At 52.7% G+C, this 25,475-nt stretch overlaps 1 protein-coding gene across 1 annotated transcript in view; it reads left to right on the top strand.

Annotated features, from left to right (window-relative positions):
• The window catches only part of LOC137346251 (major histocompatibility complex class I-related gene protein-like), a 58,911-nt gene that overhangs the window by 16,710 nt on the left and 16,726 nt on the right, over positions 1-25,475 (top strand). Inside the window, exons 2-4 of the mRNA XM_068009699.1 lie at positions 10,584-10,844; positions 11,258-11,530; positions 16,745-17,008. Coding sequence (XP_067865800.1) covers positions 10,584-10,844; positions 11,258-11,530; positions 16,745-17,008 — 798 coding nt within the window. The remainder of the gene's footprint in view (positions 1-10,583; positions 10,845-11,257; positions 11,531-16,744; positions 17,009-25,475) is intronic.

The following is a 25,475-nucleotide window of genomic DNA, read 5'->3' as shown; positions in this document are numbered from 1 at the left end:
GAGGATATCACAGCTGTGCTGAAGGAGGACACTATGGAGGACTCGAGCAGTGAGGCAATATGGGCAGAACTCAGAAATAGGAAGGGTGCAGTAACAATGTTGGGGCTGTACTACAGGCCTCCCAACAGCGAGCGTGAGATAGAGGTACAAATATGTAAACAGATTATGGAAAGATGTAGGAGATTTTAATTTTCCCAACATTGACTGGGATTCACTTAGTGTTAGAGGTCCAGATGGAGCAGAATTTGTAAGGAGCATCCAGGAGGGTTTTCTAGAGCAGTATGTAAATAGTCCAACTCGGGAAGGGGCCATACTGGACCTGGTGTTGGGGAATGAGCCCGGCCAGGTGGTTGAAGTTTCAGTAGGGGACTACTTTGGGAATAGTGATCACAATTCCGTAAGTTTTAGAATACTCATGGACAAAGACGAGAGTGGTCCTAAAGGAATAGTGCTAAATTGGGGGAAGGCCAACTATACCAAAATTCGGCAGGAGCTGGGGAATGTAGATTGGGAGCAGCTGTTTGAAGGTAAATCCACATTTGATATGTGGGAGGCTTTTAAAGAGAGGTTGATTAGCGTGCAGGAGGGACATGTTCCTGTGAAGATGAGGGATAGAAATGGCAAGATTAGGGAACCATGGATGACAGGTGAAATTGTGAGACTAGCTAAGAGGAAAAAGGAAGCATACATAAGGTCTAGGAGGCTGAAGAAAGACGAAGCTTTGAAAGAATATCGGGAATGTAGGACCAATCTGAAACGAGGAATTAAGAGGGCTAAAAGGGGTCATGAAATATCTTTAGCAAACAGGGTGAAGGAAAATCCCAAAGCCTTTTATTCATATATAAGGAGCAAGAGGGTAACGAGAGAAAGGATTGGCTCACTCAAGGACAAAGGAGGAAAGTTATGCGTGGAGTCAGAGAAAATGGGTGAGATTTTAAACGAGTACTTTGCATCGGTATTCACCGAGGAGAGGGACATGACGGATGTTGAGGTTAGGGACAGATGTTTGATTACTCTAGGTCAAGTCGACATAAGGAGGGAGGAAGTGTTGGGTATTCTAAAAGGCATTAAGGTGGACATGTCCCCAGGTCCGGATGGGATCTATCCCAGGTTACTGAGGGAAGCGAGAGAGGAAATAGCTGGGGCCTTAACAGATATCTTTGCAGCATCCTTAAACACGGGTGAGGTCCCGGAGGACTGGAGAATTGCTAATGTTGTCCCCTTGTTTAAGAAGGGTAGCAGGGAAAATCCAGGTAATTATAGCATTATTATAGTGACCCTGAACTCAGTGGTAGGGAAGCTGCTGGAGAAGATACTGAGGGATAGGATCTATTCCCATTTGGAAGAAAATGGGCTTATCAGTGATAGGCAACATGGTTTTGTGCAGGGAAGGTCATGTCTTACCAACTTAATAGAATTCTTTGAGGAAGTGACAAAGTTGATTGATGAGGGAAGGGCTGTAGATGTCATATACATGGACTTCAGTAAGGCGTTTGATAAGGTTCCCCATGGTAGGCTGATGGAGAAAGTGAGGTCGCATGGGGTCCAGGGTGTACTAGCTAGATGGATAAAGAACTGGCTGGGCAACAGGAGACAGAGAGTAGCAGTGGAAGGGAGTTTCTCAAAATGGAGACGTGTGACCAGTGGTGTTCCACAGGGATCCGTGCTGGGACCACTGTTGTTTGTGATATACATAAATGATTTGGAGGAAAGTATAGGTGGTCTGATTAGCAAGTTTGCAGACGACACTAAGATTGGTGGAGTAGCAGATAGTGAAGGGGACTGTCAGTGAATACAGCAGAATATAGATAGATTGGAGAGTTGGGCAGAGAAATGGCAGATGGAGTTCAATCAGGGCAAATGCAAGGTGATGCATTTTGGAAGATCCAATTCAAGAGTGAATTATACAGTAAATGGAAAAGTCCTGGGGAAAATTGATGTACAGAGAGATTTGGGTGTTCAGGTCCATTGTTCCCTGAAGGTGGCAACGCAGGTCAATAGAGTGGTCAAGAAGGCATACGGCATGCTTTCCTTCATCGGACGGGGTATTGAGTACAAGGGTTGGCAGGTCATGTTACAGTTGTATAAGACTTTGGTTTGGCCACATTTGGAATACTGCGTGCAGTTCTGTTCGCCACATTACCAAAAGGATGTAGATGCTTTGGAGAGGGTGCAGAGGAGGTTCACCAGGATGTTGCCTTATATGGAGGGCGCTAGCTATGAAGTGAGGTTGAGTAGATTAGGATTATTTTCATTAGAAAGACGGAGGTTGAGGGGGGACCTGATTGAGGTGTACAAAATCATGAGAGGTATAGACAGGGTGGATAGCAAGAAGCTTTTTCCCAGAGTGGGGGATTCAATTACTAGGGGTCACGAGTTCAAAGTGAGAGGGGAAAAGTTTAGGGGGGATATGTGTGGAAAGTTCTTTACACAGAGGGTGGTGGGTGCCTGGAACGCGTTGCCAGCGGAGGTGGTAGACGCGGGCACGATAGCTTCTTTTAAGATGTATCTAGACAGATACATGAATGAGCAGGAAGCAAAGAGATACAGACCCTAAGAAAATAGGCGACATGTTTAGATAGAGGATCTGGATCGGCACAGGCTTGTTTGTTCTTTGTTGTTCTCAGTCAGTAAATAATGGTGTGTGAGAGGGATAGTGCTAGACTGGGTGCTGGGGCATTAATCCTCAGTCAGTGAGTAATGGGGTGTGAGAGGGACAGTGCCAGGCTGGATACTGGGGCATCAATACAAGAGCAAAATACTGTGGTTGCTGGAAATCTGAATAAAAATAGAAAATGCTGGAAATACTCAACAATTTCTCTACAGATGATGCCAAAACTGCCAACGTTTAAGATCGATGCCCTTTTGTCAGAACTGGGAAATGTTCGGAATGTAATCGGGTTTAAGCAGGTGGAACGGGGAAGGTTGGAAATAGAGCAAAAGGGAATGTCTGTAATCGGGTGGACGGGAGAAGGGATTAAATGAAAAAAAGGGTTGTTGCTGCAAGGCCAAAGGGAGTGGTAATGGGACAAGTAAAGAGGAGGTGTGATTGGCAAAATCATGAAAACCTGCCCTTCTAAAGCAAAGAAAAGGAATAAAAACAAAAGTAAAACTGAAACCCGCAAAGAAAAAGGAAGGGATTACAATCTGAAATAGTTGAACTCAATGTTGAGTCTGGAAGGCTGTCAAATGCCTTATTGAAAGATGAGGTTCTGTTCCTCGAGCTTCATTGAAACAGTGTATGAGGCTGAAGACAGAGATGTCAGAGTGGGATCAAGGTGGAGAATTAAAATAACGGAACGGGAAGCTTGGGTCACGCATGCGGACTGAATGGAGATGTTCTGCAAAGCGGTCACCCAATCTGCTTTCTCCACATTGCAGAGGAGATCACATTCTGAGCAGTGAATACAGTATACTAGATTGAAAGAGCTTTAATTAAATCGCTAAAATAAAAGATAATGCAGATGCTGGAAATCTGAAATTAAAACAGTTCTGGAAATGCACAGCAGGTCTGGCAGCATCTGTGAAGAGAGAAACAGAGTTAAAGTTTCAGGTCTGTGACCTTTCATCAGTGGAAATTGGAAACAAAGTGTATTGGTGCCATTTCCTGATATCACACTGATCTGGAAAATTGCATCAACTTCCAATTTCCACCCTTCACTCACCTTCACATGTTGCATCTCCAACTCTTCCCTTCCTTGACCTCTCAGCCTACATCCAGGAATGGAGACAATCAGCCAATATTCACAATAGGCCCACTGATTCCTTCAGCTAACTCGATTACTCTTCCTCACACTCCGACTCCATTTCAATCTCCCAGTTTCTCCGTCTCCCATCATATCTGTTCTGATGATGCAACCTTTCATCCCAATGCTTCCGATATGTCTTCCTTTTTCCTCAACCAAGGAGTCCCCCCACCGTGTCCGTCCCATTTCCTGCACTTCTGCCCTCACCCCTTCCCCTCCCAGAACCATGATGAAGTTCCCCTTGTCCCCACCTTTCACCCCACCAGCCTCCGTATTCAACAGATCATCCTTGGCCATTTGAACCACCTCCAGCATGATACGACCACCAAATGCATCTCCCCCCTCCAGTTTCAACATTCCAAAGGGACAGTTCCCTCCACGACACCCTGGTCCACTCCTCAATCACCCCCAACAGCCTCTCCCCTTTCCTGGGCCCCTTTCCGTTGCAAGCACAGGAGATGTAACACCTGTCCATTTAGTTCCTCCCTTCTCACTTTCCAAGGCCACAGAGTCCTTCCAGGTAAAAGAGCAATTTTTGTGTACTTTCAATTTAGTCTCCTGTATTCACTGCTCACGATGTGGTCTGCTCTACATTTGGGAGATGAAATGCAGATTGGGTGATTGCTTTGCAGAACACCTCTGTTCAATCTGCAAGCAGGATCCCGAGCTTCCAGCAGCCTTCCATTGTAATTTTCCGCTTTGCTCCCACTCTGATCTCTCTGTCTTCGGCTTCCTGTTCCAATGAAGCTCAATTGAATCTCGAGGAACTGAACCTCATCTTTCATTGAGGCACTTTACAGCCTTCTGGACTCAACATTGAGTTCAACAATTTCAGATTGTCATCTCTGGCCCCTTTCTTGTTTCCTTTTTTTTTGCAGATTTTGATTTTAACTCGTTTTTCTATTGTTTTTGCTTTCGGAAGCAGCTGTTCATGATTCCGTCATTTACACCTCCAGACTCAACTTTTGTTTCTTTACTTGTCCCATTGCCACTCCCTTTGGCTTTCCACCATCAACCCTTTTGTCATTTAATCTCCCCTACCCTTCACCTTCCCTGTTATTCTTTTTACCGGAGCATTTCCCCTTGCTCAGTGGGTAATGGAGTCTGAAGGAGACGGGAGCAGGCTCGGTACTGGGGCTGGAGAAGGAGAGACCATGGTGGGAGCAGGGTGTGGACAGCGGACTGAGGGACAGGGATATGGGGCAGGAGAGATGGAGAGAGAGGAACATAAGAACAGGAGTAGAGTATTCAGCCCCTTGAGCCTGTTCCATTATTCAATTAGATCATGGTTGATCTATGTCTCAACTCTATTTTCCTACGTTTGCTCAATCTCCGTCGAGACACTGATCCAACAAAAGTCTATCTCAGCTCTGAAAGCATCAATCGATCCCGTGTATCCACAGCCTTTTGGGGGAAGAGAGTTCCAGGTTTCCACTGCTCTTTGTGTGAAGAAGTGCTTCCTGATTTCACTCCAGAACAGTCTGGCTCTAATTTTAAGATTATGTCTCCTCGTTCTTGATTCCCCCACTAGGGGAAATCGTTTCTTCATATTGATTCTATCAAATCCTTGTAACATTTTAAACACCTCGATCACATCACCTTCAATCTTCCATAATGGAGAGAATACAAGCCGAGTCTAAACAACATGGCCTCGTAATTTAACCCTCTAACTCCCAGGATCATTCTGGTGAATCTGTGTTGCTCTCTCCCCAAGACCAATCTATCCTTCCTGAGGTCCGGGGCCCAGAACTGAACACAGTTACTCCAGATGGAGTCTGACCAGAGCTTTATATAAACTGGAACATAACTTTCACCCCTTTGTATTGCAGTCCCCTCAAGATAAAGGCCAGCTTTCCAAATCCTTATTGTCCCTGTCCACAGGTCTGTAATGATTTCTCCATTTGCTCTCCCCAGGTTCAAGTTTCCCACCGGATGGAAAATATACCCATTTATCTTTCTTAGACCCAAAGTGGATGATCTCATATTCCCCACAGTGAACTCCATCTTCCATAGTTTTGCCCATTCATTTAATCTGTCAGTGTCTCTTTGTAACTTCCTGCCTCCTGTCCACACAATTTACTGAGCCACCCGACTTAGTGTCGACAGCAAACTTCGATATAAAATTCTCTGGGGTTATATTCAAGAGCTCCCCCACCTCACATGGTGTTAACAGTCCGCACTCCAATGCTGAGCTCCAAGAAGCTGCAGATTTTGGGTCTCAGAGCTCATCATATTGTAGATGATGCTGCAGGAGGAGGCCACACAGATTATAACAATAATTTATATTTATATATCACCTTTAATGTATTGAAAGGTTAGTGCACCAAGTTCCAGGTAATTTTATTTATTTAAAGATACAGCACTGAAACAGGCCCTTCGGCCCACCGAGTCTGTGCCGACCAATTTACACTAACCCTACAGTAATCCCATATTCCCTATCAGCTCCCTACACTAGGGGCAATTTACAACGGCCAATTTACCTATCACCTGAAAGTCTTTGGATGTGGGATGAAACCGGAGCACCCAGCGAAATCCCACACAGACACAGGGAGAACTCCGCACAGGCAGTACCCAGAATCGAACCCGGGTCCCTGGAGCTGTGAGGCTGCGGTGCTAACCACTGCGCCGCCCATCACTACTCAACTCTTCTGAATAATCTGTTACTCATAATCAAATCTTACACAATCATCAAAGAGAGTTCAGAGCATAAACTCCAAAACACCAACCCCACACAGAGAGACACATCAGGACATGACCCCCAAATTAGGTTAGATTGTGGGGGGACTGGAGGAGGAACAGGTGAGACATGAGTTCACAGAGTCTCTGATGGGGAGGCCAGTGAGATTTTGGGGAGGGAGATCACAGGCTTAGAGAGCACGGTCGGAGGTTGGGGAGGGAGATTGTGGGGTATGGACACCTCTTTCTCTCTTTGTGGGTTTGGAGGTGTGGCATTGATGTTTTAGGGTTCATGCCCTGATATCTCTCTGTGGGGGGCTGGTGTTTTGGGGTTCATGCCCTGATGTCTCTTTTTCTGTGGGGCTGGTGTTTTGGGGTTCATGCCCGGATACCTGTCTCTCTGTGAGGTTGGTATTTGGGGGTCATGTTCTGATGTGTCTCTCTGTGTGGGGTTGGTGTTTTGGAGTTCATGCTCTGAACTCTCTTTGATGATTGCGTAAGATTTGATCACGAGTAACAGATTATTCAGAAGAGTTGAGCAGTCACAAGTGGTTCAGTTTAAAGGTTTAAATGCAGTTTATTGAGAAGTTACAGTTCAAATACAACACATCATCCGAATCGCTATAGTAGACATATGACCCCTGACAGCTGAGAAGGCATACAGTTCGTGGATTGGACAGACAGAATGGCTTGGCCACTGCCCCCTACTGTAACGATCTCTTAAACCACTTTCACCCCTTCAGGCTGATCAGGGTGTTAACTGGAAGCGAGCAACCCTAAAGCGCCTCCTCCCTTCAACCTGTCCTTTTTTTCCTTTTGAACAGCTTGTTTATATACTCTATTTTTAGGGCTGGTGGTTGTCCCATTCCAATCACTCGTTTGGTTACATCTTCCCATTCCAATTATCCAGTTGTTCAGAGACAGGTACGTAATGAAAACCCCACCTTTTTCAGTGCCCAGCCCTTGAAGTCATCTCATTAGTTTCACCAGATAGTCATTTAGATATATGGGTATGAGGCCCCATCTGATTGGGCCAGGTATATTCCACACAAAGGCATGTGCCTGGCAGAGCTATGTCTCCAGCTAGGTAATTTAGACAACGATCAACTGGCAAATACAATCCATCTTGGCTGTTGATTAAAGGCTGACAAGTCCCTTGGACCTGATGGCCTGCATCTTAGTATCTCTAAGTAAGTGGCTGCAGAGATAATGGATGCATTGGTTGTAACTTTCCAAAATTCCCTAGATTTTGGAAAAGTCCCAGCGAATTGGAAAACTACAAATGTAACACCCCTATACAAGAAAGTTTTGGTGGGGGTGGTGTCAGAAAGTGGGAAACTGTAGGCCGGTTAGCCCAACATCTGTTATTGGGAAAATACTAGAATCCGGCATTAAGGAAGTAGTTGTAGGACATTTAGAAAATCATAATACAAATCAGGCAGAGTCAACATGGTTTTATGAACCTGAAATTGTGTTTGACATATTCATTGGAGTTGTTTAAGGATGTACCAGGCAGGGTAGATAAAGGGGAATCAGTAGATCTAGTGTATTTGGATTTCCAAAAGTCATTCCATAAGGTGCCACATAAAAGGTTACTAAACAGATAACAGCTGATGGTGTTGAGGGTAATATATTAGCATAGATAGAGGATTTCTAACTAATAAGAAATTGATAGTCGGGATAAATGGGGCATTTTCAGACTGCCAAACTGTTACTAGTGGATTGCCACAGGGATCTGTGCTGGGGCCTCAAGTATTTACGATCTATATTAATGACGGATGAAGGGAGTGAGTGTATTGTAGCCAAATTTACAGACAATTCAAAGATAGCTAGGAAAGTGAGTTGTGAGGAAGACAAAGTGTCTGCAAAGGGATATGGATCAGTTAAGTAAGTGGACAAAAATTTGGCAGATGGAGTATAATGTGGTGTCAGGCAAACCCTACCTGCCAAGAAAGGAGGAAAAATCATTTCATCGCATGAACATTGATTTTAAACTGCTGATGGTGAAGATAGAACTTACTTTAAAAAACTATTGAAATCTTTGGCTGGAGAGAGACATTAACATATCCACAGACAGTACTTCAAAGAACAAAGGAGCTGTTCCCTGCTCCAATTTAATCCACTTTTGATTACCAGACATTGAAGCATTCCATAACTACTAAGATGGCCGAATACACAAACAGATGTGGTCAGAACAGTTTGGTCACATGACTGACTGACTGTTGGAGATTTTTGAATTAGAGTTTCCAACAGAATGTTTGAAAATCAGAAGGCTGTTAGCTCCTGGACTGAGAACACCTCTCCTGCCTGCTCTAATCTCGCTTTCACCAGCTTCGGAAGCACTGAAGACATCTGAATCCCAAGATAGAAAAGTCTGTTGCAGTGAACAAGATTTAAGCTCTTACAATGAAAAGTAAGAGCTGTCTACAATCAAGGACTCTACAGCAAGCTGCAGCCACAGAAACAGTAACAAAAAAATACCCTTTAGAGACTGCCTCAAACCTCTCCATTTTATTTTTCTTCTACTCTTTTCTGTCCCTATTTGCATGTGTGTATCGTGTGTGCATGCTGGCGTGGACACATCGTGTATCCATCAGCATTAACCATATTAGAGTTTCAGTTTAAGGTTTAATAAATTACACTTTTCTTCTTTACACCTAAGGAAGCCTGTTTATGCAAATTTCTTTGCCATATAATTGGAAAACTGTGAACAAGGATTCACAAAGGGAGAAGCTCAAAACACAGTGCATTTAAAATTAAAGTCTGTTATAATAAGACCAGGTGAAGACCGTAAAAAACCCCTAGACACCTTTCTCACCTGGTTGTAACAGTGGGAAAATGTGAGATTAGCCACTTTGGCAGGAAGAATAGAAAAGCAGATTATTTATTCGGAGCAGTGTGCACCATCTAAAAGATGCATTGCAGCAAATCACCAAGGCTCCTTCAACAGCACCTTCCAAACCCGTGACCTCTACCACCTAGAAGGACAAGGGCAACAGATGCATGAGAACACCACCAGCTGCATTTCCCCTCCAAGCCACACAGCATCCTGACTTGGAAATATATTGTCAATCCTTCTCTGTCGCTGGGTCAGAATCTTGGAACGTCCTTCCTAACAGCACTATTGGCATACCTACACTCCAAGGACTGCAGCGATTCAAGAAGGCAGCTCACCACTGCCTTCTCAAGGGCAATTAGGGATACGCAATAAATGCTGGTCTAGCCAGCAACACCCACATCCTGTGAATGAAAAAACAGAGAATGCAGAAAGCTGCGGTACAGAGGGAGCTGGGTGTTCTTGTACATGAATCCCAAAAAGTTAGCATGTAAGTAGTAAGTAAGTAATTAGGAAGGCAATTGGAATTTTGCTATTTATTGAAAGGAGGATGGAATATATAGGGCAATCTTGCTACAATTGTACAGGCCATTGCTGAGACTGCACCTAGATTACTCAGTATAATTTTGCCCTCCTTGCTGAGGGAGTGATATACCTCCATTGGCAGTAGTTCAGAGAAGGTTCACTAGGTTGATTCCTGGGATGAGGGGTTTGTCTTCTGAGCAAAGGTTGAGCAGGTTGTGCCTATACTTATTGCAGTTAGATGATTTAGGTGATCTTATTGAAACATATGTTTCTGAGGGACTTGACAGGGCTGATGCTCAAAGGATGTTTCTCCTCATGGGGGAATCTAGAACTAGAGGACACGTATTCAAAATAAAGGGTCTCCCTTTTAGGATGGAGATGAGATGGAATTTCTTCTCTCGGAGGATTGTTAATCTTTGGAATTCTCTTCCCCAGACAGCAGTGGAGGCCGAGTGAAATAGATTTTTGATCCTCCAGGGAGTCAAAAGGTTACTGGGGTGGTGGTGGCAAGAAAGTGGAGTTAAAGCCACAGTCGGATCAGCCATGATCTTAATAAATGGTGGAGCAGGCTCGAGGGGCCGAATGGCCTACTCCTGCTCCTATTTCTTATGTTCTTACCTTGAGCATATAGTTGGAGAATTGCTTGAAGTGAGCGAGAAAGAAAGAACCTTTGCTAAGAAGACAAAGTCCCAGCATTTCTCCTACAACTATTTCTAGTAATTTAATAATATCCTTAAAACTACAATTTCTTATATTGGTGTTTTGGGGTTTGTGTCCTGATGTTTCTCTTTGTTTTTCAGGCTCTCACTCTCTCCGGTATTTCGCTACCCGCATGACTCCGATTCCCGGTTTCCCGGAGTTTGTGGGTGTTGGTTATGTTGACGATGTCCAGTTTGTTATGTACGACAGCGATCGGAAGCAGTTGATTCCCCGGGAGCAGTGGATGGTGGAAAGCGAGGGGCCTGAGTCCTGGATGCAGAAGACAGAGCTCATGCAGAGGCAGGAGATGTATTCTAAAATCTACCTCCCAATACTCACATCCCAGTCCAACCAGTCGGAAGGTGAGTCTTCACCCTTCCGCCTCACTCTGCCTCTTTCTGTGGGATGAGGGATCCGGGCGGGGATGGGGAAAAGTCGGGAATAGTGCGGGAGCCAGGATAACAAGAAACGTGGCTCCGTCTCCCAGAGCAGAGCCGGCAGTCAAAGCGAGCGGCCTCACATCACTTCATGAACATTTATCCAAAGACTGGCAAACGCGATGTCCTTAAAATACAAAGGGGCCCTTTAAATAGCCGCAGCTCCCCAGGAGATGTGGGACAGGCAGTGTGGGCGGGGTCTCCCAGTGAGGCCAGTTTTCATTGGCTGACGTAGTGGGCGGGGTCTCCCGGTGATACTGCTTTTGATTGGCTGTGCAATAGTGGGCGTGGCCTCCCAGTCGGATCTGCTTTATTGGCTGTGTGCGCCTGATTGACAGGGATCCACACGTACCAGATCCAACTCGGCTGTGAGCTGCGGGATGATGGGACCAGGAATGCGTTTGTTCAGACGGGATGGGACGGACGAGACTTCATGAACTTTGACAAGGATAACATTGTGTGGGAGACTCCGGTCCCATGGGCGCAGGGCATCCAAAGCAAGTTGAACCAGAACAGCGCTAACAAACAGCAATGCAAACACAACCTGGAGGTTATGTGTTTTGAATGGCTGAGGAAATTTCTGCAGTACGGACAGCGAGAACTGAGTGTTGGTGAGTGGAGGTGGTGGCCGAGGGAGTGAGGGGGGGGGGGGCGAGCGAGGGAGTGGGGGGGGTGGTGGTGGGGGGGGGCGAGGGAGTGGGGGGGGTGGTGGTGGGGGGGGGCGAGGGAGTGGGGGGGGGCGGTTGGGGGGGGGCGAGGGAGTGGGGGGGGCGAGGGAGTGGGGGGGGGCGGTGGTGGGGGGGCGAGGCGGTGGTGGGGGGGCGAGGGAGTGGGGGGAGGCGGTGGTGGGGGGGCGAGGGAGTGGGGGGAGGCGGTGGTGGGGGGGCGAGGGAGTGGGGGGAGGCGGTGGGGGGGCGAGGGAGTGGGGGGGAGGCGGTGGGGGGGGCGAGGGAGTGGGGGGGGGCGAGGGAGTGGGGGGAGGCGGTGGTGGGGGGGCGAGGGAGTGGGGGGAGGCGGTGGGGGGAGGCGGTGGTGGGGGGGCGAGGGAGTGGGGGGAGGCGGTGGGGGGGGACGGTGGGGGGGGGCGAGGCGGTGGGGGGGGACGGTGGGGGGGGGCGAGGCGGTGGGGGGGGGGGCGAGGGAGTGGGGGGAGGCGGTGGGGGGGGGGGCGAGGCGGTGGGGGGGGGGGCGAGGGAGTGGGGGGAGGCGGTGGGGGGGGGGGCGAGGGAGTGGGGGGGGCGGTGGGGGGGGGCGAGGGAGTGGGGGGAGGCGAGGGAGTGGGGGGAGGCGGTGGGGGGGGCGAGGGAGGGGGGGGAAGTGGTGGGGGCGTGGGGGGCGAGTGTCGGCGAGGGAGCGAGGGGAAGTGGTGGGGGCGAGGGTCGGCGAGGGAGCGAGGGGAAGTGGTGGGGGCGAAGGGAGGGCGACGGAGGGGGGGGAGGTGGTGAGGGCGACGGAGGGGGGGGAGGTGGTGGGGGCGACGGAGGGGGGGGAGGTGGTGGAGGGGGGGGAAGTGGTGGGGGCGTGGGGGGCGAGTGTCGGCGAGGGAGGGGGGGAGGTGGTGGGGGCGAAGGGAGGGCGACGGAGGGGGGGGAGGTGGTGAGGGCGACGGAGGGGGGGGGAGGTGGTGGGGGCGACGGAGGGGGGGGGAGGTGGTGGGGGCGACGGAGGGGGGGGGAGGTGGTGGGGGCGAGGGAGCGAGGGGAGGTGGTGGGGGCGAGGGAACGAGGGAAGGTGGGGGAGCGAGGGTAGGTGGTGGGGGCGAGGGTCGGCGAGGGAGTGAGGGGAAGTGGTGGGGGCGAGGGAATGAGGGAAGGTGGGGGAGCGAGGAGAGGTGGTGGGGGCGAGGGTCGGCGAGGGAGCGAGGGGAAGTGGTGGGGGCGATGGATGGCGAGGGAGCGAGGGGAAGTGGTGGGGACGAGGGAGTGAGGGGAAGTGGTGGGGGCGAGGGTCGGCGAGGGAGTGAGGGGAAGTGGTGGGGGCGAGGGTCGGCGAGGTAGCAAGGGGAAGTGGTGGGGGCGGGGCAAATTGTTGGGGGCGAGGGAACGAGGGGAAGTGGTGTGGGCGTGGGGGGCGAGTGTCGGCGAGGGAGTGAGGGGAAGTGGTGGGGGTGAGGGGGGGGCGAGGGTCGGCGAGGGAGCGAGGGGAAGTGGTGGGGGCGAGGGAGTGAGGGGTGGTGGGGGCGTGTGAGGGAGGGGAGGTGGTGGGGGCGAGGGTCGGCGAAGGGAGATGGTGGGGCGAAGGTCGGCGAGGGAGCGAGGGGAGGTGGTGGGGCGATGGTCGGCGAGGGAGCGAGGGGAGGTGGTGGGGCGATGGTCGGCGAGGGAGCGAGGGGAGGTGGTGGTGGGGCGAGGGTGGGCGAGGGGATTTGGGTGGGCGAGGGTGCAAGGGGTGGTGGGGGGCAAGGGAAGGTGGGGGGCATGAGGGAAGGATGTGGGGGGGCGAGGGAGCGAGGGAAGGAAGTGAGGGGGCGAGGGAGCGAGGGGAGGTGGTGGGGGGGGAGCGAGGGGAGGTGGTGGGGGGGAGCGAGGGGAGGTGGTGGGGGGGGAGCGAGGGGAGGTGGTGGGGGGGGAGCGAGGGGAGGTGGTGGGGGGGGAGCGAGGGGAGGTGGTGGGGGGGAGCGAGGGGAGGTGGTGGGGGGGAGCGAGGGGAGGTGGTGGGGGGGCGCGAGGGGAGGTGGTGGGGGGGCGCGAGGGTACGAGGGGAGGTGGTGGGGGGGCGCGAGGGTACGAGGGGAGGTGGTGGGGGGGCGCGAGGGTACGAGGGGAGGTGGTGGGGGGGCGAGGGGGTGAGGAGGGGCGAGGGAACGAGGGGAGGTGGTGGGGGGGCGAGGGAACGAGGGGAGGGGGTGAGGAGGGGCGAGGGAACGAGGGGAGGTGGTGGGGGGGCGAGGGAGCGAGGGGAGGTGGTGGGGGGCGAGGGAGCGAGGGGAGGTGGTGGGGGGGTGAGGGAGCGAGGGGAGGTGGTGGGGGTGCGCGAGGGTGCGAGGGGAGGTGGTGGGGGTGCGCGAGGGTACGAGGGGAGGTGATGAGGGGGGCGAGGGAGTGAGGGGAGGTGGTGGGGGGGCGAGGGGAGGTGGTGGGGGGGCGAGGGAGCGAGGGGAGGTGGTGGGGGGGCGAGGGGGTGAGGAGGGGCGAGGGAACGAGGGGAGGTGGTGGGGGGGTGAGGGAGCGAGGGGAGGTGGTGGGGGTGCGCGAGGGTGCGAGGGGAGGTGGTGGGGGTGCGCGAGGGTACGAGGGGAGGTGATGAGGGGGGCGAGGGAGTGAGGGGAGGTGGTGGGGGGGCGAGGGGAGGTGGTGGGGGGGTGAGGGAGCGAGGGGAGGTGGTTGGGCGAGGGTCAGCGAGGGAGCGAGGGGAAGTGGTGGGGGCGAGGGAGTGAGGGGAATTGGTGGGGGCGAGGGTGCGGGGGGAGGCGGTGGGGGCGGGGGAGCTGGGGAAGACGGTGGGGGCGAGGGATCGGGGGGAGGCGGTGGGGTCGAGGGACCGGGGGGAGGCGGTGGGAGCGAAGGAGTGAGGGGAGGTGGGGGGTGTGAGGGGAGGTAGGGGGAGCAAGGGAGTGAGGGGAGGTGGGGGGGCGAGGGAGTGAGGGGAGGAGGTGTTGGGAGGAGGTGGGTGCGAGGGAGGGGGGGAGGTGGTGAGGGCGAGGGAGTGAGGGGAGGTGGTGGGGGCGACAGAGTGAGGGGAGGTGGTGGGAGTGAGGGGAGGTGGAGGGCGAGCTTCGGCGATGGGGCGAGCTTCGGCGATGGGGCGAGCTTCGGCGATGGGGCGAGCTTCGGCGACGGGGCGAGCTTCGGCGACGGGGCGAGCTTCGGCGACGGGGCGAGCTTCGGCGACGGGGCGAGGGGAGGTGGTGGGGGCGAGGGAGCGAGGGGAGGTGGTGAGGGCGAGGGGAGGTGGGGGGGCGACGGTCGGCGAGGGGAGGTGGGGGTGCGAGGGTCGGCGAGGGAGCGAGGGGAAGTGGTGGGGGCGATGGATGGCGAGGGAGTGAGGGGAAGTGGTGGGGGCGAGGGAGTGAGGGGAAGTGGTGGGGGCGAGGGAGTGAGGGGAAGTGGTGGGGGCGAGGGAGTGAGGGGAAGTGGTGGGGGCGAGGGAGTGAGGGGAAGTGGTGGGGGCGAGGGTCGGCGAGGGAGTGAGGGGAAGTGGTGGGGGCGAGGGTCGGCGAGGTAGCGAGGGGAGGTGGTGGGGGCGGGGCAAATTGTTGGGGGCGAGGGAGCGAGGGGAAGTTGGTGGGGACGAGGGAACGAGGGGAAGTGGTGTGGGCGTGGGGGGCGAGTGTCGGCGAGGGAGCGAGGGGAAGTGGTGGGGGCGAGGGGGGGGGCGAGGGTCGGCGAGGGAGCGAGGGGAAGTGGTGGGGGCGAGGGTCGGCGAGGGAACGAGGGCGAGGGAGGGTGAGGGAGCGAGGGGAAGTGGGAGCGAGGGGAAGTGGGGAAGTGCTGGGGGCGAGGGAGTGAGGGGAAGTGCTGGGGGCGAGGGAGCGAGGGGAAGTGGTGGGGGCGAGGGAGCGAGTGGGCGAGGGAGTGAGGTGAACTGGTGGGGGCGAGGGTACGAAGGGAGGTGGGAGCGGGGGGAGGCGGTGGGGGCGAGGGAGCGGGGGAAGACGGTGGGGGCGAGGGATCGGGGGGAGGCGGTGGGGGCGAGGGACCGGGGGTAGGCGGTGGGGGCGAGGGAGTGAGGGGAGGAGGGGGGTGTGAGGGGAGGTAGGGGGAGCAAGGGAGTGAGGGGAGGTGGTGGGGTTAAGGGAGGAGGCGGGGAGGTGTTGGGCGCGAGGGGAGGTGGTGGGGGCGAGTGAGCGAGGGGAGGTGGTGGGGGCGAGTGAGCGAGGGGAGGTGGTGGGGGCGAGGGAGCGAGGGGAGGTGGTGGGGACGAGGGAGCGAGGGGAGGTGGTGGGGGCGATGGTCGGCGGTGGGGGCGATGGTCGGCGGTGGGGGCGATGGTCGGCGGTGGGGCGATGGTCGGCGGTGGGGCGATGGTCGGCGGTGGGGCGAGGGGAGGTGGGGGGCACAAGGGAAGGATGTGGGGGGGGGAGGGATCGAGGGAAAGAAGTGGGGGTCGAGGGAGCGAGGGGAGGATGTGGGGGGGAGCGAGGGGAGGTGGTGGGGGGGCGCGAGGGTACGCGGGGAGGTGGTGAAGGGCGCGAGGGAGCGAGGGGAGGTGGTGTGGGAGCGAGGGGTGGTGGTGGGGGGGCGAGGGAGCGAGGGGTGGTGGTGGGGGGAGCGAGGGGAGGTGGTGAGGGAGCGAGGGGATGAGGGGGTGAGGGGAGGTGATGGGGGGGGCGAGGGAGTGAGGGGAGGGGAGGCGAGGGAGTGAGGCGAGGTGGTGGGGGGTGAGGGAGCGAGGGGAGGTGGTGGGGGGGCGCGAGGGTACGAGGGGAGGTGATGAGGGGGCGAGGGAGTGAGGGGAGGTGGTCAAGGGGCGAGGGGAGGTGGTGGGGGGGTGAGGGAGCGAGGGGAGGTGGTTGGGCGAGGGTCAGCGAGGGAGCGAGGGGAGGTGGTGGGGCGAGGGTCAGCGAGGGAGCGAGGGGAGGTGGGGGCGCGAGTGTCGGCGAGGGGAGGTGGGGCGCGAGGGTCGACGAGGGAGTGAGGGGAGTCGGGGGGCGAGGGAGTGAGGGGAGGCGGGGGCCGAGCGTCGGCGAGGGAATGTGGGGCATTGGGGGCCGGGGGTCGGCGAGGGAGTGAGGGGAGGTGGGTGGCGAGGGAGTGAGGGGAGGTGGGGGGGGCGAGGGTCGGCGAGGGAGTGAGGGAAGGTGGGGGTCGAGGGTTCGGTGAATGGGGAGCCGGGGCACAGTACCTCAAGGTTCTTGTACTGATTCCTCTTTTTTTCTCTCTCAGTGACTCCCGTCGTGTCCTTTACCCGTCTGGGTGGTTCTAACCGGCTGTCCTGTGTCGTCACTGGGTTTTACCCTCAGGCCATCGAGGTGACTCTGTGGAGAGATGGAGTGATGATCGATGAGACCCTGTCCTCTGGGATTTTACCCAATCACGACAGAACCTACCAGATCCGGAAATGGATAGAGTTTGATCCGGAAGACCAGGCTGAGTATTCCTGTCGGGTGGAGCACAGCGGGCTGACGGAGACGATGGTGGTGATTTACGGTAAGACTGTCTCTCACTGTTATAGGGGTCCCAGCCTCGGAGCTGGAGCATCGGAGGGAGGGTTAGTGCTGAGCTACCAGCCCGGGACAGGCTGAGGCCCAGGATACACAGTGTTTCCACCTCAGTGAGACCGTTTATGGTAAAACACAAGATATGATCTTCCCAGAGCAATTTCAAGAAATACACAACAAAATTTAACTTTTAGTTTAGTTTAGAGATACAGCACTGAAACAGGCCCTTCGGCCCACCGAGTCTGTGCCGACCATCAACCACCCATTTATACTAATCCTACATTAATCCCATATTCCCTACCACATCCCCACCTTCCCTCAATTCTCCTACCACCTCCCCACACTAGGGGCAATTTACAATGGCCAATTTACCTATCAACATGCAAGTCGTTGGCTGTGGGAGGAAACCGGAGCACCCGGCGGAAACCCACACCGTCACAGGGAGAGCTTACAAACTCCACACAGGCAGTATCCAGAATCGAACCTGGGTCGCTGGAGCTGTGAGGCTGCTGTGCTAACCACTGCTGTACAAAATAAGGGTGAATAATTTAAAATTAATTCAAGATGCAAGTACACCTGGCAAGGCCACATTAATTGCCACCTCTGAGTTGCTCTGAGGTGGTGATTGGTTGCCATCTTGAACTACTGCAATCCATGTGCTGAATGTGCTCCAGCAGTGCTATTAGGGAGCGAGTTCCTGGACTAACGGATGGCAATGCAATCCAAATCAGGATAGTTTGTAACTTGGAGGGGAACTTTGGAGGTGATTGTGTTCCTATGTACCTACTGCCCTTATCCTTCTCGGTAGTGGAGGTTGAGAGTTTGGTACGAGCTGTAGACGTAGCTTCAGTGTGCTGCTGCAGTGCATCACGTAGATAGTATACTCTGCAGCCATGGTGGTGTAATACACATCCATTTCCCAGACATAATAGTAATTGGGAATGGAAATCCTGATGGACTTTCTCCCCCAGCTTCATAATTCAAGGAAGTCAAGATAACTAGCACACTCATCACCATTCCAATGAGATCAGATCACAGATCAAAAAGAAATATTGGGGATCTTCCTGGTCTTTTTGGCTCTAAGTCTGCCAAATGATGCTTCACCTCCCGAAGGACGTGGATGAGCTATGAGCTTTCCGGACGTCGATGGTGGGCACTGAGGAAATGGCTTATTACCTGCACCAGCTTCCGCCGCCCCCCCCTCCCCCCCCCCCCTTTACCCCCCTTCCACTTCCCTGCTCCACCCTCTCAGCTCACCCCCTCACAACCCCGTCCCAGCCCGCCCCCCTCGCACCATCTTCACCCCGCACCCCTCCCCCCTTGCATCCCCTCCTCCCACCGGCACCATCCTACACCTGTGTAGGGGCCCCAACAACCCCACTGCCTTGTGGGCGTCTCGGGAGAGACCAAGGCTAAGGGAGTAAACCCTAACAGAAAATCCGGAGCGGAACCCCGTAGGCGGTCATGTGTCACCTTTGGCATGTTTCCGGCAGTTCCTGCAGCCATACTGGTGCCAAACGTCATGCTCTGCACTCCTTTGGACCCCACCAGAAAGGCCGAGAGGGGGGTTTTGACGACTGGGCAACTCTCAACCTCCATAAATTTGCCCAGGCGTGCGCCATGGAGAGGTCACTCCATAGTTGCCTCACAGCGACTAAAACAACACGGAAGGCAGCAGTTACGGGTTATAAGTCCAGATAAATTGGCGTAGAAACTGGGCGCCACGGGTTGCCTTTGTTGGTGGGAGAAGTCATTGCACCTCACTGGACAGCTACCGTCCGCCTCAAACCGGGCAGCCCCCGGTCAGTAAGGTTCTGTCCCGCCACAGTCTGCCTGCTTCAATGGGTGCTTGGAGCTCAGGGTCATTGCCCGAAAGGTGGACTGATACACCGCACCAAACAACATGAAAAAAGGAAAGAAGGTACCAGCCTTCGCTTTGCAAGCTGGAACGTCAGAACTATGTGTCCTGGCCTGTCGGAAGACCTTACACAAATCAACGATTCTCGGAAGACCGCCATCATTAACAACGAGCTCAGTAGATTCAATGTGGACATTGCAGCACTTCAGGAGACTCGCCTCCCCGCGAGTGGCTCTCCAGCAGAGCAAGACTACACCTTCTTCTGGCAGGGCAGGGATCCTGAAGAACCAAGACAGCATGGAGTGGGCTTCGCCATCAGAAACTCTTTGCTCAGCATGATAGAGCCTCCCTCAAATGGCTCGGAACGCATACTGTCCATCCGACTGCTCACCACCTCTGGTCCAGTACACCTACTCAGCATCTATGCTCCAACACTCTGCTCCCCACCTGAAGCTAAAGACCAGTTCTATGAACAACTCCATAACATCATTAGCAGCATCCCCAACACCGAACACCTATTCCTGCTGGGGGACTTTAATACCAGGGTTGGGGCCGACCATAACTCATGGCGCTCCTGCCTTGGGCGCTATGGCGTTGGAAGGATGAATGAGAACGGGCAGAGACTGCTTGAGTTGTGTACCTATCATAACCTCTGCATCACCAACTCGTTCTTTCACACTAAACCCTGTCACCAGGTTTCATGGAGGCACCCAAGATCACGTCGTTGGCACCAGCTAGACCTCATTGTCACAAGGCGAGCCGCCTTAAACAGTGTTCAAATCACACGCAGCTTCCACAGTGCGGACTGCGACACCGACCACTCCCTGGTGTGCAGCAAGGTTAGACTCAGACCAAAGAAGTTGCATCATTCCAAGCAGAAGGGCCACCCGCGCATCAACACGAGCAGAATTTCTCACCCACAGCTGTTACAAAAATTTCTAAATTCACTTGTAACAGCCCTTCCAAACACTCCCACAGGGGATGCTGAGACCAAGTGGGCCCACATCAGAGACGCCATCTATGAGTCAGCTTTGACCACCTACGGCAAAAGTGCGAAGAGAAATGCAGACTGGTTTCAATCTCATAATGAAGAGCTGGAACCTGTCATAGCCGCAAAGCGCATTGCACTGTTGAACTACAAGAAAGCCCCCAGCGATTTAACATCCGCAGCACTTAAAGCAGCCAGAAGTACTGCACAAAGAACAGCTAGGCGTTGCGCAAACGATTACTGGCAACACCTATGCAGTCATATTCAGCTGGCCTCAGACACCGGAAACATCAGAAGAATGTATGATGGCATGAAGAGAGCTCTTGGGCCAACCATCAAGAAGATAGCCCCCCTCAAATCTAAATCGGGGGACATAATCACTGACCAACGCAAACAGATGGACCGCTGGGTTGAGCACTACCGAGAACTGTACTCCAGGGAGAATGCTGTCACTGAGACTGCCCTCAATGCAGCCCAGCCTCGACCAGTCATGGATGAGCTGGACATACAGCCAACCAAATCGGAACTCAGTGATGCCATTGATTCCCTAGCCAGCGGAAAAGCCCCTGGGAAGGACAGCATTACCCCTGAAATAATCAAGAGTGCCAAGCCTGCTATACTCTCAGCACTACATGAACTGCTATGCCTGTGCTGGGACGAGGGAGCAGTACCCCAGGATATGCGCGATGCCAACATCATCAGCCTCTATAAAAACAAAGGTGACCGCGGTGACTGCAACAACTACCGTGGAATCTCCCTGCTCAGCATAGTGGGGAAAGTCTTTGCTCGAGTCGCTCTGAACAGGCTCCAGAAGCTGGCCGAGCGCGTCTACCCTGAGGCACAGTGTGGCTTTCGTGCAGAGAGATCGACCATTGACATGCTGTTCTCCCTTCGTCAGATACAGGAGAAATGCCGTGAACAACAGATGCCCCTCTACATTGCTTTCATTGATCTCACCAAAGCCTTTGACCTCGTCAGCAGACGTGGTCTCTTCAGACTACGAGAAAAGATCGGATGTCCACCAAAGCTACTAAGTATCATCACCTCATTCCATGACGATATGAAAGGCACAATTCAACATGGTGGCTCCTCATCAGAGCCCTTTCCTATCCTGAGTGGTGTGAAACAGGGCTGTGTTCTCGCACCCACACTTTTTGGGATTTTCTTCTCCCTGCTGCTTTCACATGCGTTCAAATCCTCTGAAGAAGGAATTTTCCTCCACACAAGATCAGGGGGCAGGTTGTTCAACCTTGCCCATCTAAGAGCGAAGTCCAAAGTACGGAAAGTCCTCATCAGAGAACTCCTCTTTGCTGACGATGCTGCTTTAACATCTCACACTGAAGAGTGCCTGCAGAGTCTCATCGACAGGTTTGCGTCTGCCTGCAATGAATTTGGCCTAACCATCAGCCTCAAGAAAACGAACATCATGGGGCAGGACGTCAGAAATGCTCCATCCATCAATATTGGCGACCACGCTCTGGAAGTGGTTCAAGAGTTCACCTACCTCGGCTCAACTATCACCAGTAACCTGTCTCGAGATGCAGAAATCAACAAGCGCATGGGTAAGGCTTCCACTGCTATGTCCAGACTGGCCAAGAGAGTGTGGGAAAATGGCGCACTGACACGGAACACAAAAGTCCGTGTGTATCAGGCCTGTGTCCTCAGTACCTTGCTCTACGGCAGCGAGGCCTGGACAACGTATGCCAGCCAAGAGCGACGTCTCAATTCATTCCATCTTCGCTGCCTTCGGAGAATACTTGGCATCAGGTGGCAGGACTATATCTCAACACAGAAGTCCTTGAAGCGGCCAACACCCCCAGCTTATACACACTACTGAGTCAGCGGCGCTTGAGATGGCTTGGCCATGTGAGCCGCATGGAAGATGGCAAGATCCCCAAAGACACATTGTACAGCGAGCTCGCCACTGGTATCAGACCCATCGGCCGTCCATGTCTCCGCTATAAAGACGTCTGCAAACGCGACATGAAATCGTGTGACATTGATCACAAGTTGTGGGAGTCAGTTGCCAGCATTCGCCAGAGCTGGCGGGCAGCCATCAAGACAGGGCTAAATTGTGGCGAGTCGAAGAGACTTAGTAGTTGGCAGGAAAAAAGACAGAGGCGCAAGGGGAGAGCCAACTGTGCAACAGCCCCGACAAACAAATTTCTCTGCAGCACCTGTGGAAGAGCCTGTCACTCCAGAATTGGCCTTTATAGCCACTCCAGGCGCTGCTTCACAAACCACTGACCACCTCCAGGCGCGTATCCATTGTCTCTCGAGATAAGGAGGCCCAAAAGAAAAAAAAAGAAAAACACCATCAACTGATATGATATCAGCTCTTCTCAGTTCCAATCTGAACCACTGATTTGAAGTATACCCTTACGAGTGAATTTGAGGGAAGTCACACCTAAGCAGTCTTCACTGCTGTTCAGCAGAAGACTTTTATTATCACACCAAACTTAAAAGAAATCCCCATTAACCAAACAATATTTTGTAAGTAGCTGATATCCCAAATTACAGATAAAGGTATTTTCTTCACTTATTAAAATATTTGAAAACCTCACACCACACTTGTACATTACGCAGCCCTCCTTGACAGTGAAATGTGTGCAGCTAAAACTCCTGCCTGTTGCAATGGATTGGATCTCCCAGACCTTTCTCAAAGTCAATGTCCTCTTTGCTCACTTCTTCCGAGCACTTTCCACCTGGACATCTGTGAATAAGGCGATTTCTGGTGATCATATTGGTCTTTTACTTCTCTGCAAACCTCAGCTTTCAAAATGGCTTCAATTCTTCGCAGCCTTTCACTGTATCAGTCTTCTGAGAGCAGATGTTCTCTCTGTTTCTCCTTCTGAGGCTGTCACCGTTGGTCGTCTTCCTTACTGCCTGCCTTCAGAAGATCTGTTGAATTTATCTGGAATCAATAGTCAATAGCCAGTCGTCTCTTAGAATATGCAAAGTCCACAAGTCTGGCTGCCGCAAAGCCACCCAGGCTTTCCATTGTTTACATTCAGAGTCACTGGCTTCTTGTTTATGATCTGAAAGTCTGGGAGAGTGAAACCCATTGTTCTTCAGGTGTTATACCCCCTGCAATCTTTGTTTTTCAGAAAGGTCTTTGATCTGATTTTTTTGTTGTCCTGGTAACCAAGATCCCTGTCTTTAAGCAGTGTTGATGTGAGGTCACCTGACTTCTGACTCCATCTTAAAATTTGGAAAATTCCAATTTAAAAAAAACTTAATCATGTTACAAAGTCTAGTGTTCACAATATCTCTCCCAAAAATAGAAAATTCATTGCTGTAGTAATGATTTCTCAACATTATCAGCATATAGCATTGTAAATATTTCTATTAATACTTTATACAGGTAACAATATTTTATATCTGAGTTACTTTCCTCCATTATACCTTTTCCTTAAATTCTGACTGGAGTATCACCAGTTACATTGCTCTTTCCTGTAACATGTACAATGTTTAGGGTAAATTGTTGCAGGATTAAACTCCACTGAAATAATCTGGTATTCTTGGTTTTAAATTTCTCGAGGATTATATTCGCTGGAGTTCAGAAGAGTGAGGGGGGGATCTCATAGAAACCTATAAAATTCTAACAGGACTTGACAGGGTAGATGCAGGAAGGATGTTCCCGATGGTGGGGGAGTCCAGAACCAGGGGTCATAGTCTAAGGATGCGAGGTAAACCTTTCAGGACTGAGATGAGGAGAAATGTCTTCACCCAGAGAGTGGTGAGCCTGTGGAATTCGCTACCACAGAAAGCAGTTGAGGCCAAAACACTATGTTTTCAAGAAGGAATGAGAAAAGCTCTTGGGTTTAAAGGGATCAAAGGATTTTTTTTTTTATTCATTCACGGGATGTGGGCGTCGCTGGCCAGGCCAGCATTTATTGCCCATCCCTAATTGCCCTTGAGAAGGTGGTGGTGAGCTGCCTTCTTGAACCGCTGCAGTCCATGTGGGGTAGGTACACCCACAGTGCTGTTAGGAAGGGAGTTCCAGGATTTTGACCCAGCGACAGTGAAGGAACAGCTTTTGGCTCGGGTCGGATTGGGCCGGACGCACACGGTTAGTGCTCTGCTGGGATGTGTTGAAATTTAAAAAAAACTTATCTGAGCCTGGACTCTGGGACGAAATTGAGTCCATGCAGTGAACGAGTGACATCACTATAATGTCATCATGTGTGTGCTGCAGCTTCTTGCGGGTTTGGTGTCAGGAAGGTAAGTAAACGGATGCTCGGGTCGGGTCAGGCTCGGGGCAAAATGGGAGGGACTAGAGCCGGGTCGGTCTCGTGTCTGCTGTGGTTCGGTCGGGTTCTTTTTTCCTGACCCGAGCAGGCCTCTACTTCAGATTGTTGAAGAGCCAGTATGAGACCTAAAGCTCCCTTTCCAATAGTGGAGTACTTCTGGTACGTGGTGAGTTTTCTAGAGAAATAAATGGTCTTTCAATACCAGTATCATCCTGGAGTAACACTGCTCCTACTCCTGCATCATCTACTTTGGCCTCCTTATCTCGAGAGACAATGGGTAAGCACCTAGAGGTGGTCAGTGCTTTGTGGAGCAGTGCCTGGAGTGGCTATGAAGGCCAATTCTAGAGTGACAGACTCTTCCACAGGCGCTGCAGATAAAATTGGTTGTCGGGGCTGTTATACAGTTGGCTCTCTCCTTGCACTTTCTGTCTCTTTTCCTGCCAACTGCTAAGTCTCTTCGACTCGCCTCTCTTTAGCCCCGCCTTGTGGTCAGTGTCGCAGGACTTCATGTCACATTTGTCGAGGTCTTTAAAGCGGAGACATGGACGGCAGTTGGGTCTGATACCAGTGACTAGCTCACTGTACAATGCATCCTTGGGGATCCTGCCATCTTCCATGCGGCTCGCATGTCCAAGCCATCTCGAGTGCTGCTGGCTCAGTATGGCGTACGTGCTGGGGATGTTGGCTGCCTCAAGGACTTCTGCATTGGTGATACGGTCCTGCTTTCTGATGCCAAGAATTCTCCGGAGACAGATGGAATGTGTTGAGACGTCACTCTTGGCTGACATACGTTGTCCAGGCCTCGCTGCCGTTGAGCAAGATACAGAGACGCAGGCTTGAAACACTCGGACCTTTGTGTTCCGTGTCAGTGCTCCATTTTCCCACACCCTCTTGGTCAGTCTGGACATAGCAGCAGACGTCTTTCCCATGTGCTTTTTGATTTCTGCATCGAGAGACAGTTTACTGGTGATGTTGAGCCTAGGTAGGTGAACTCTTGAACCACTTCCAGAGCGTGGTCGCCAATATTGATGGAGCATTTCTGACGTCCTGCCCCATGATTTTGATTTTCTTGAGGCTGATGGTTAGGCCAAATTCATTGAAGGCAGCTGCAATCCTGTCGATGAGTCTGTGCAGACAGTCTTTCGTGTGGGATGTTCATGCAGCATCGTCAGGAAAGAGGAGTTCCCTGATGAACACCTTCCGTACTTTGGTCTTCGCTCTAAGATGGGCAAAGTTGAACAACCTGCCATCTGATCTTATGTGGAGGAAAATTCCTTCTTCTGAAGACTTGAACATGTGAGAGAGCAACAGTGAGAAGATCCCAAACAGTGTAGGTGCGAGAACACTGCTCTGTTTC

The sequence above is a fragment of the Heterodontus francisci genome, chromosome 29 (genome assembly GCF_036365525.1).
Source record: "Heterodontus francisci isolate sHetFra1 chromosome 29, sHetFra1.hap1, whole genome shotgun sequence".
Taxonomy (NCBI): domain Eukaryota; kingdom Metazoa; phylum Chordata; class Chondrichthyes; order Heterodontiformes; family Heterodontidae; genus Heterodontus; species Heterodontus francisci.
The sequence above is the reverse complement of the archived record's forward strand: the minus strand, read 5'-3'. Positions and strand labels throughout refer to the sequence as shown.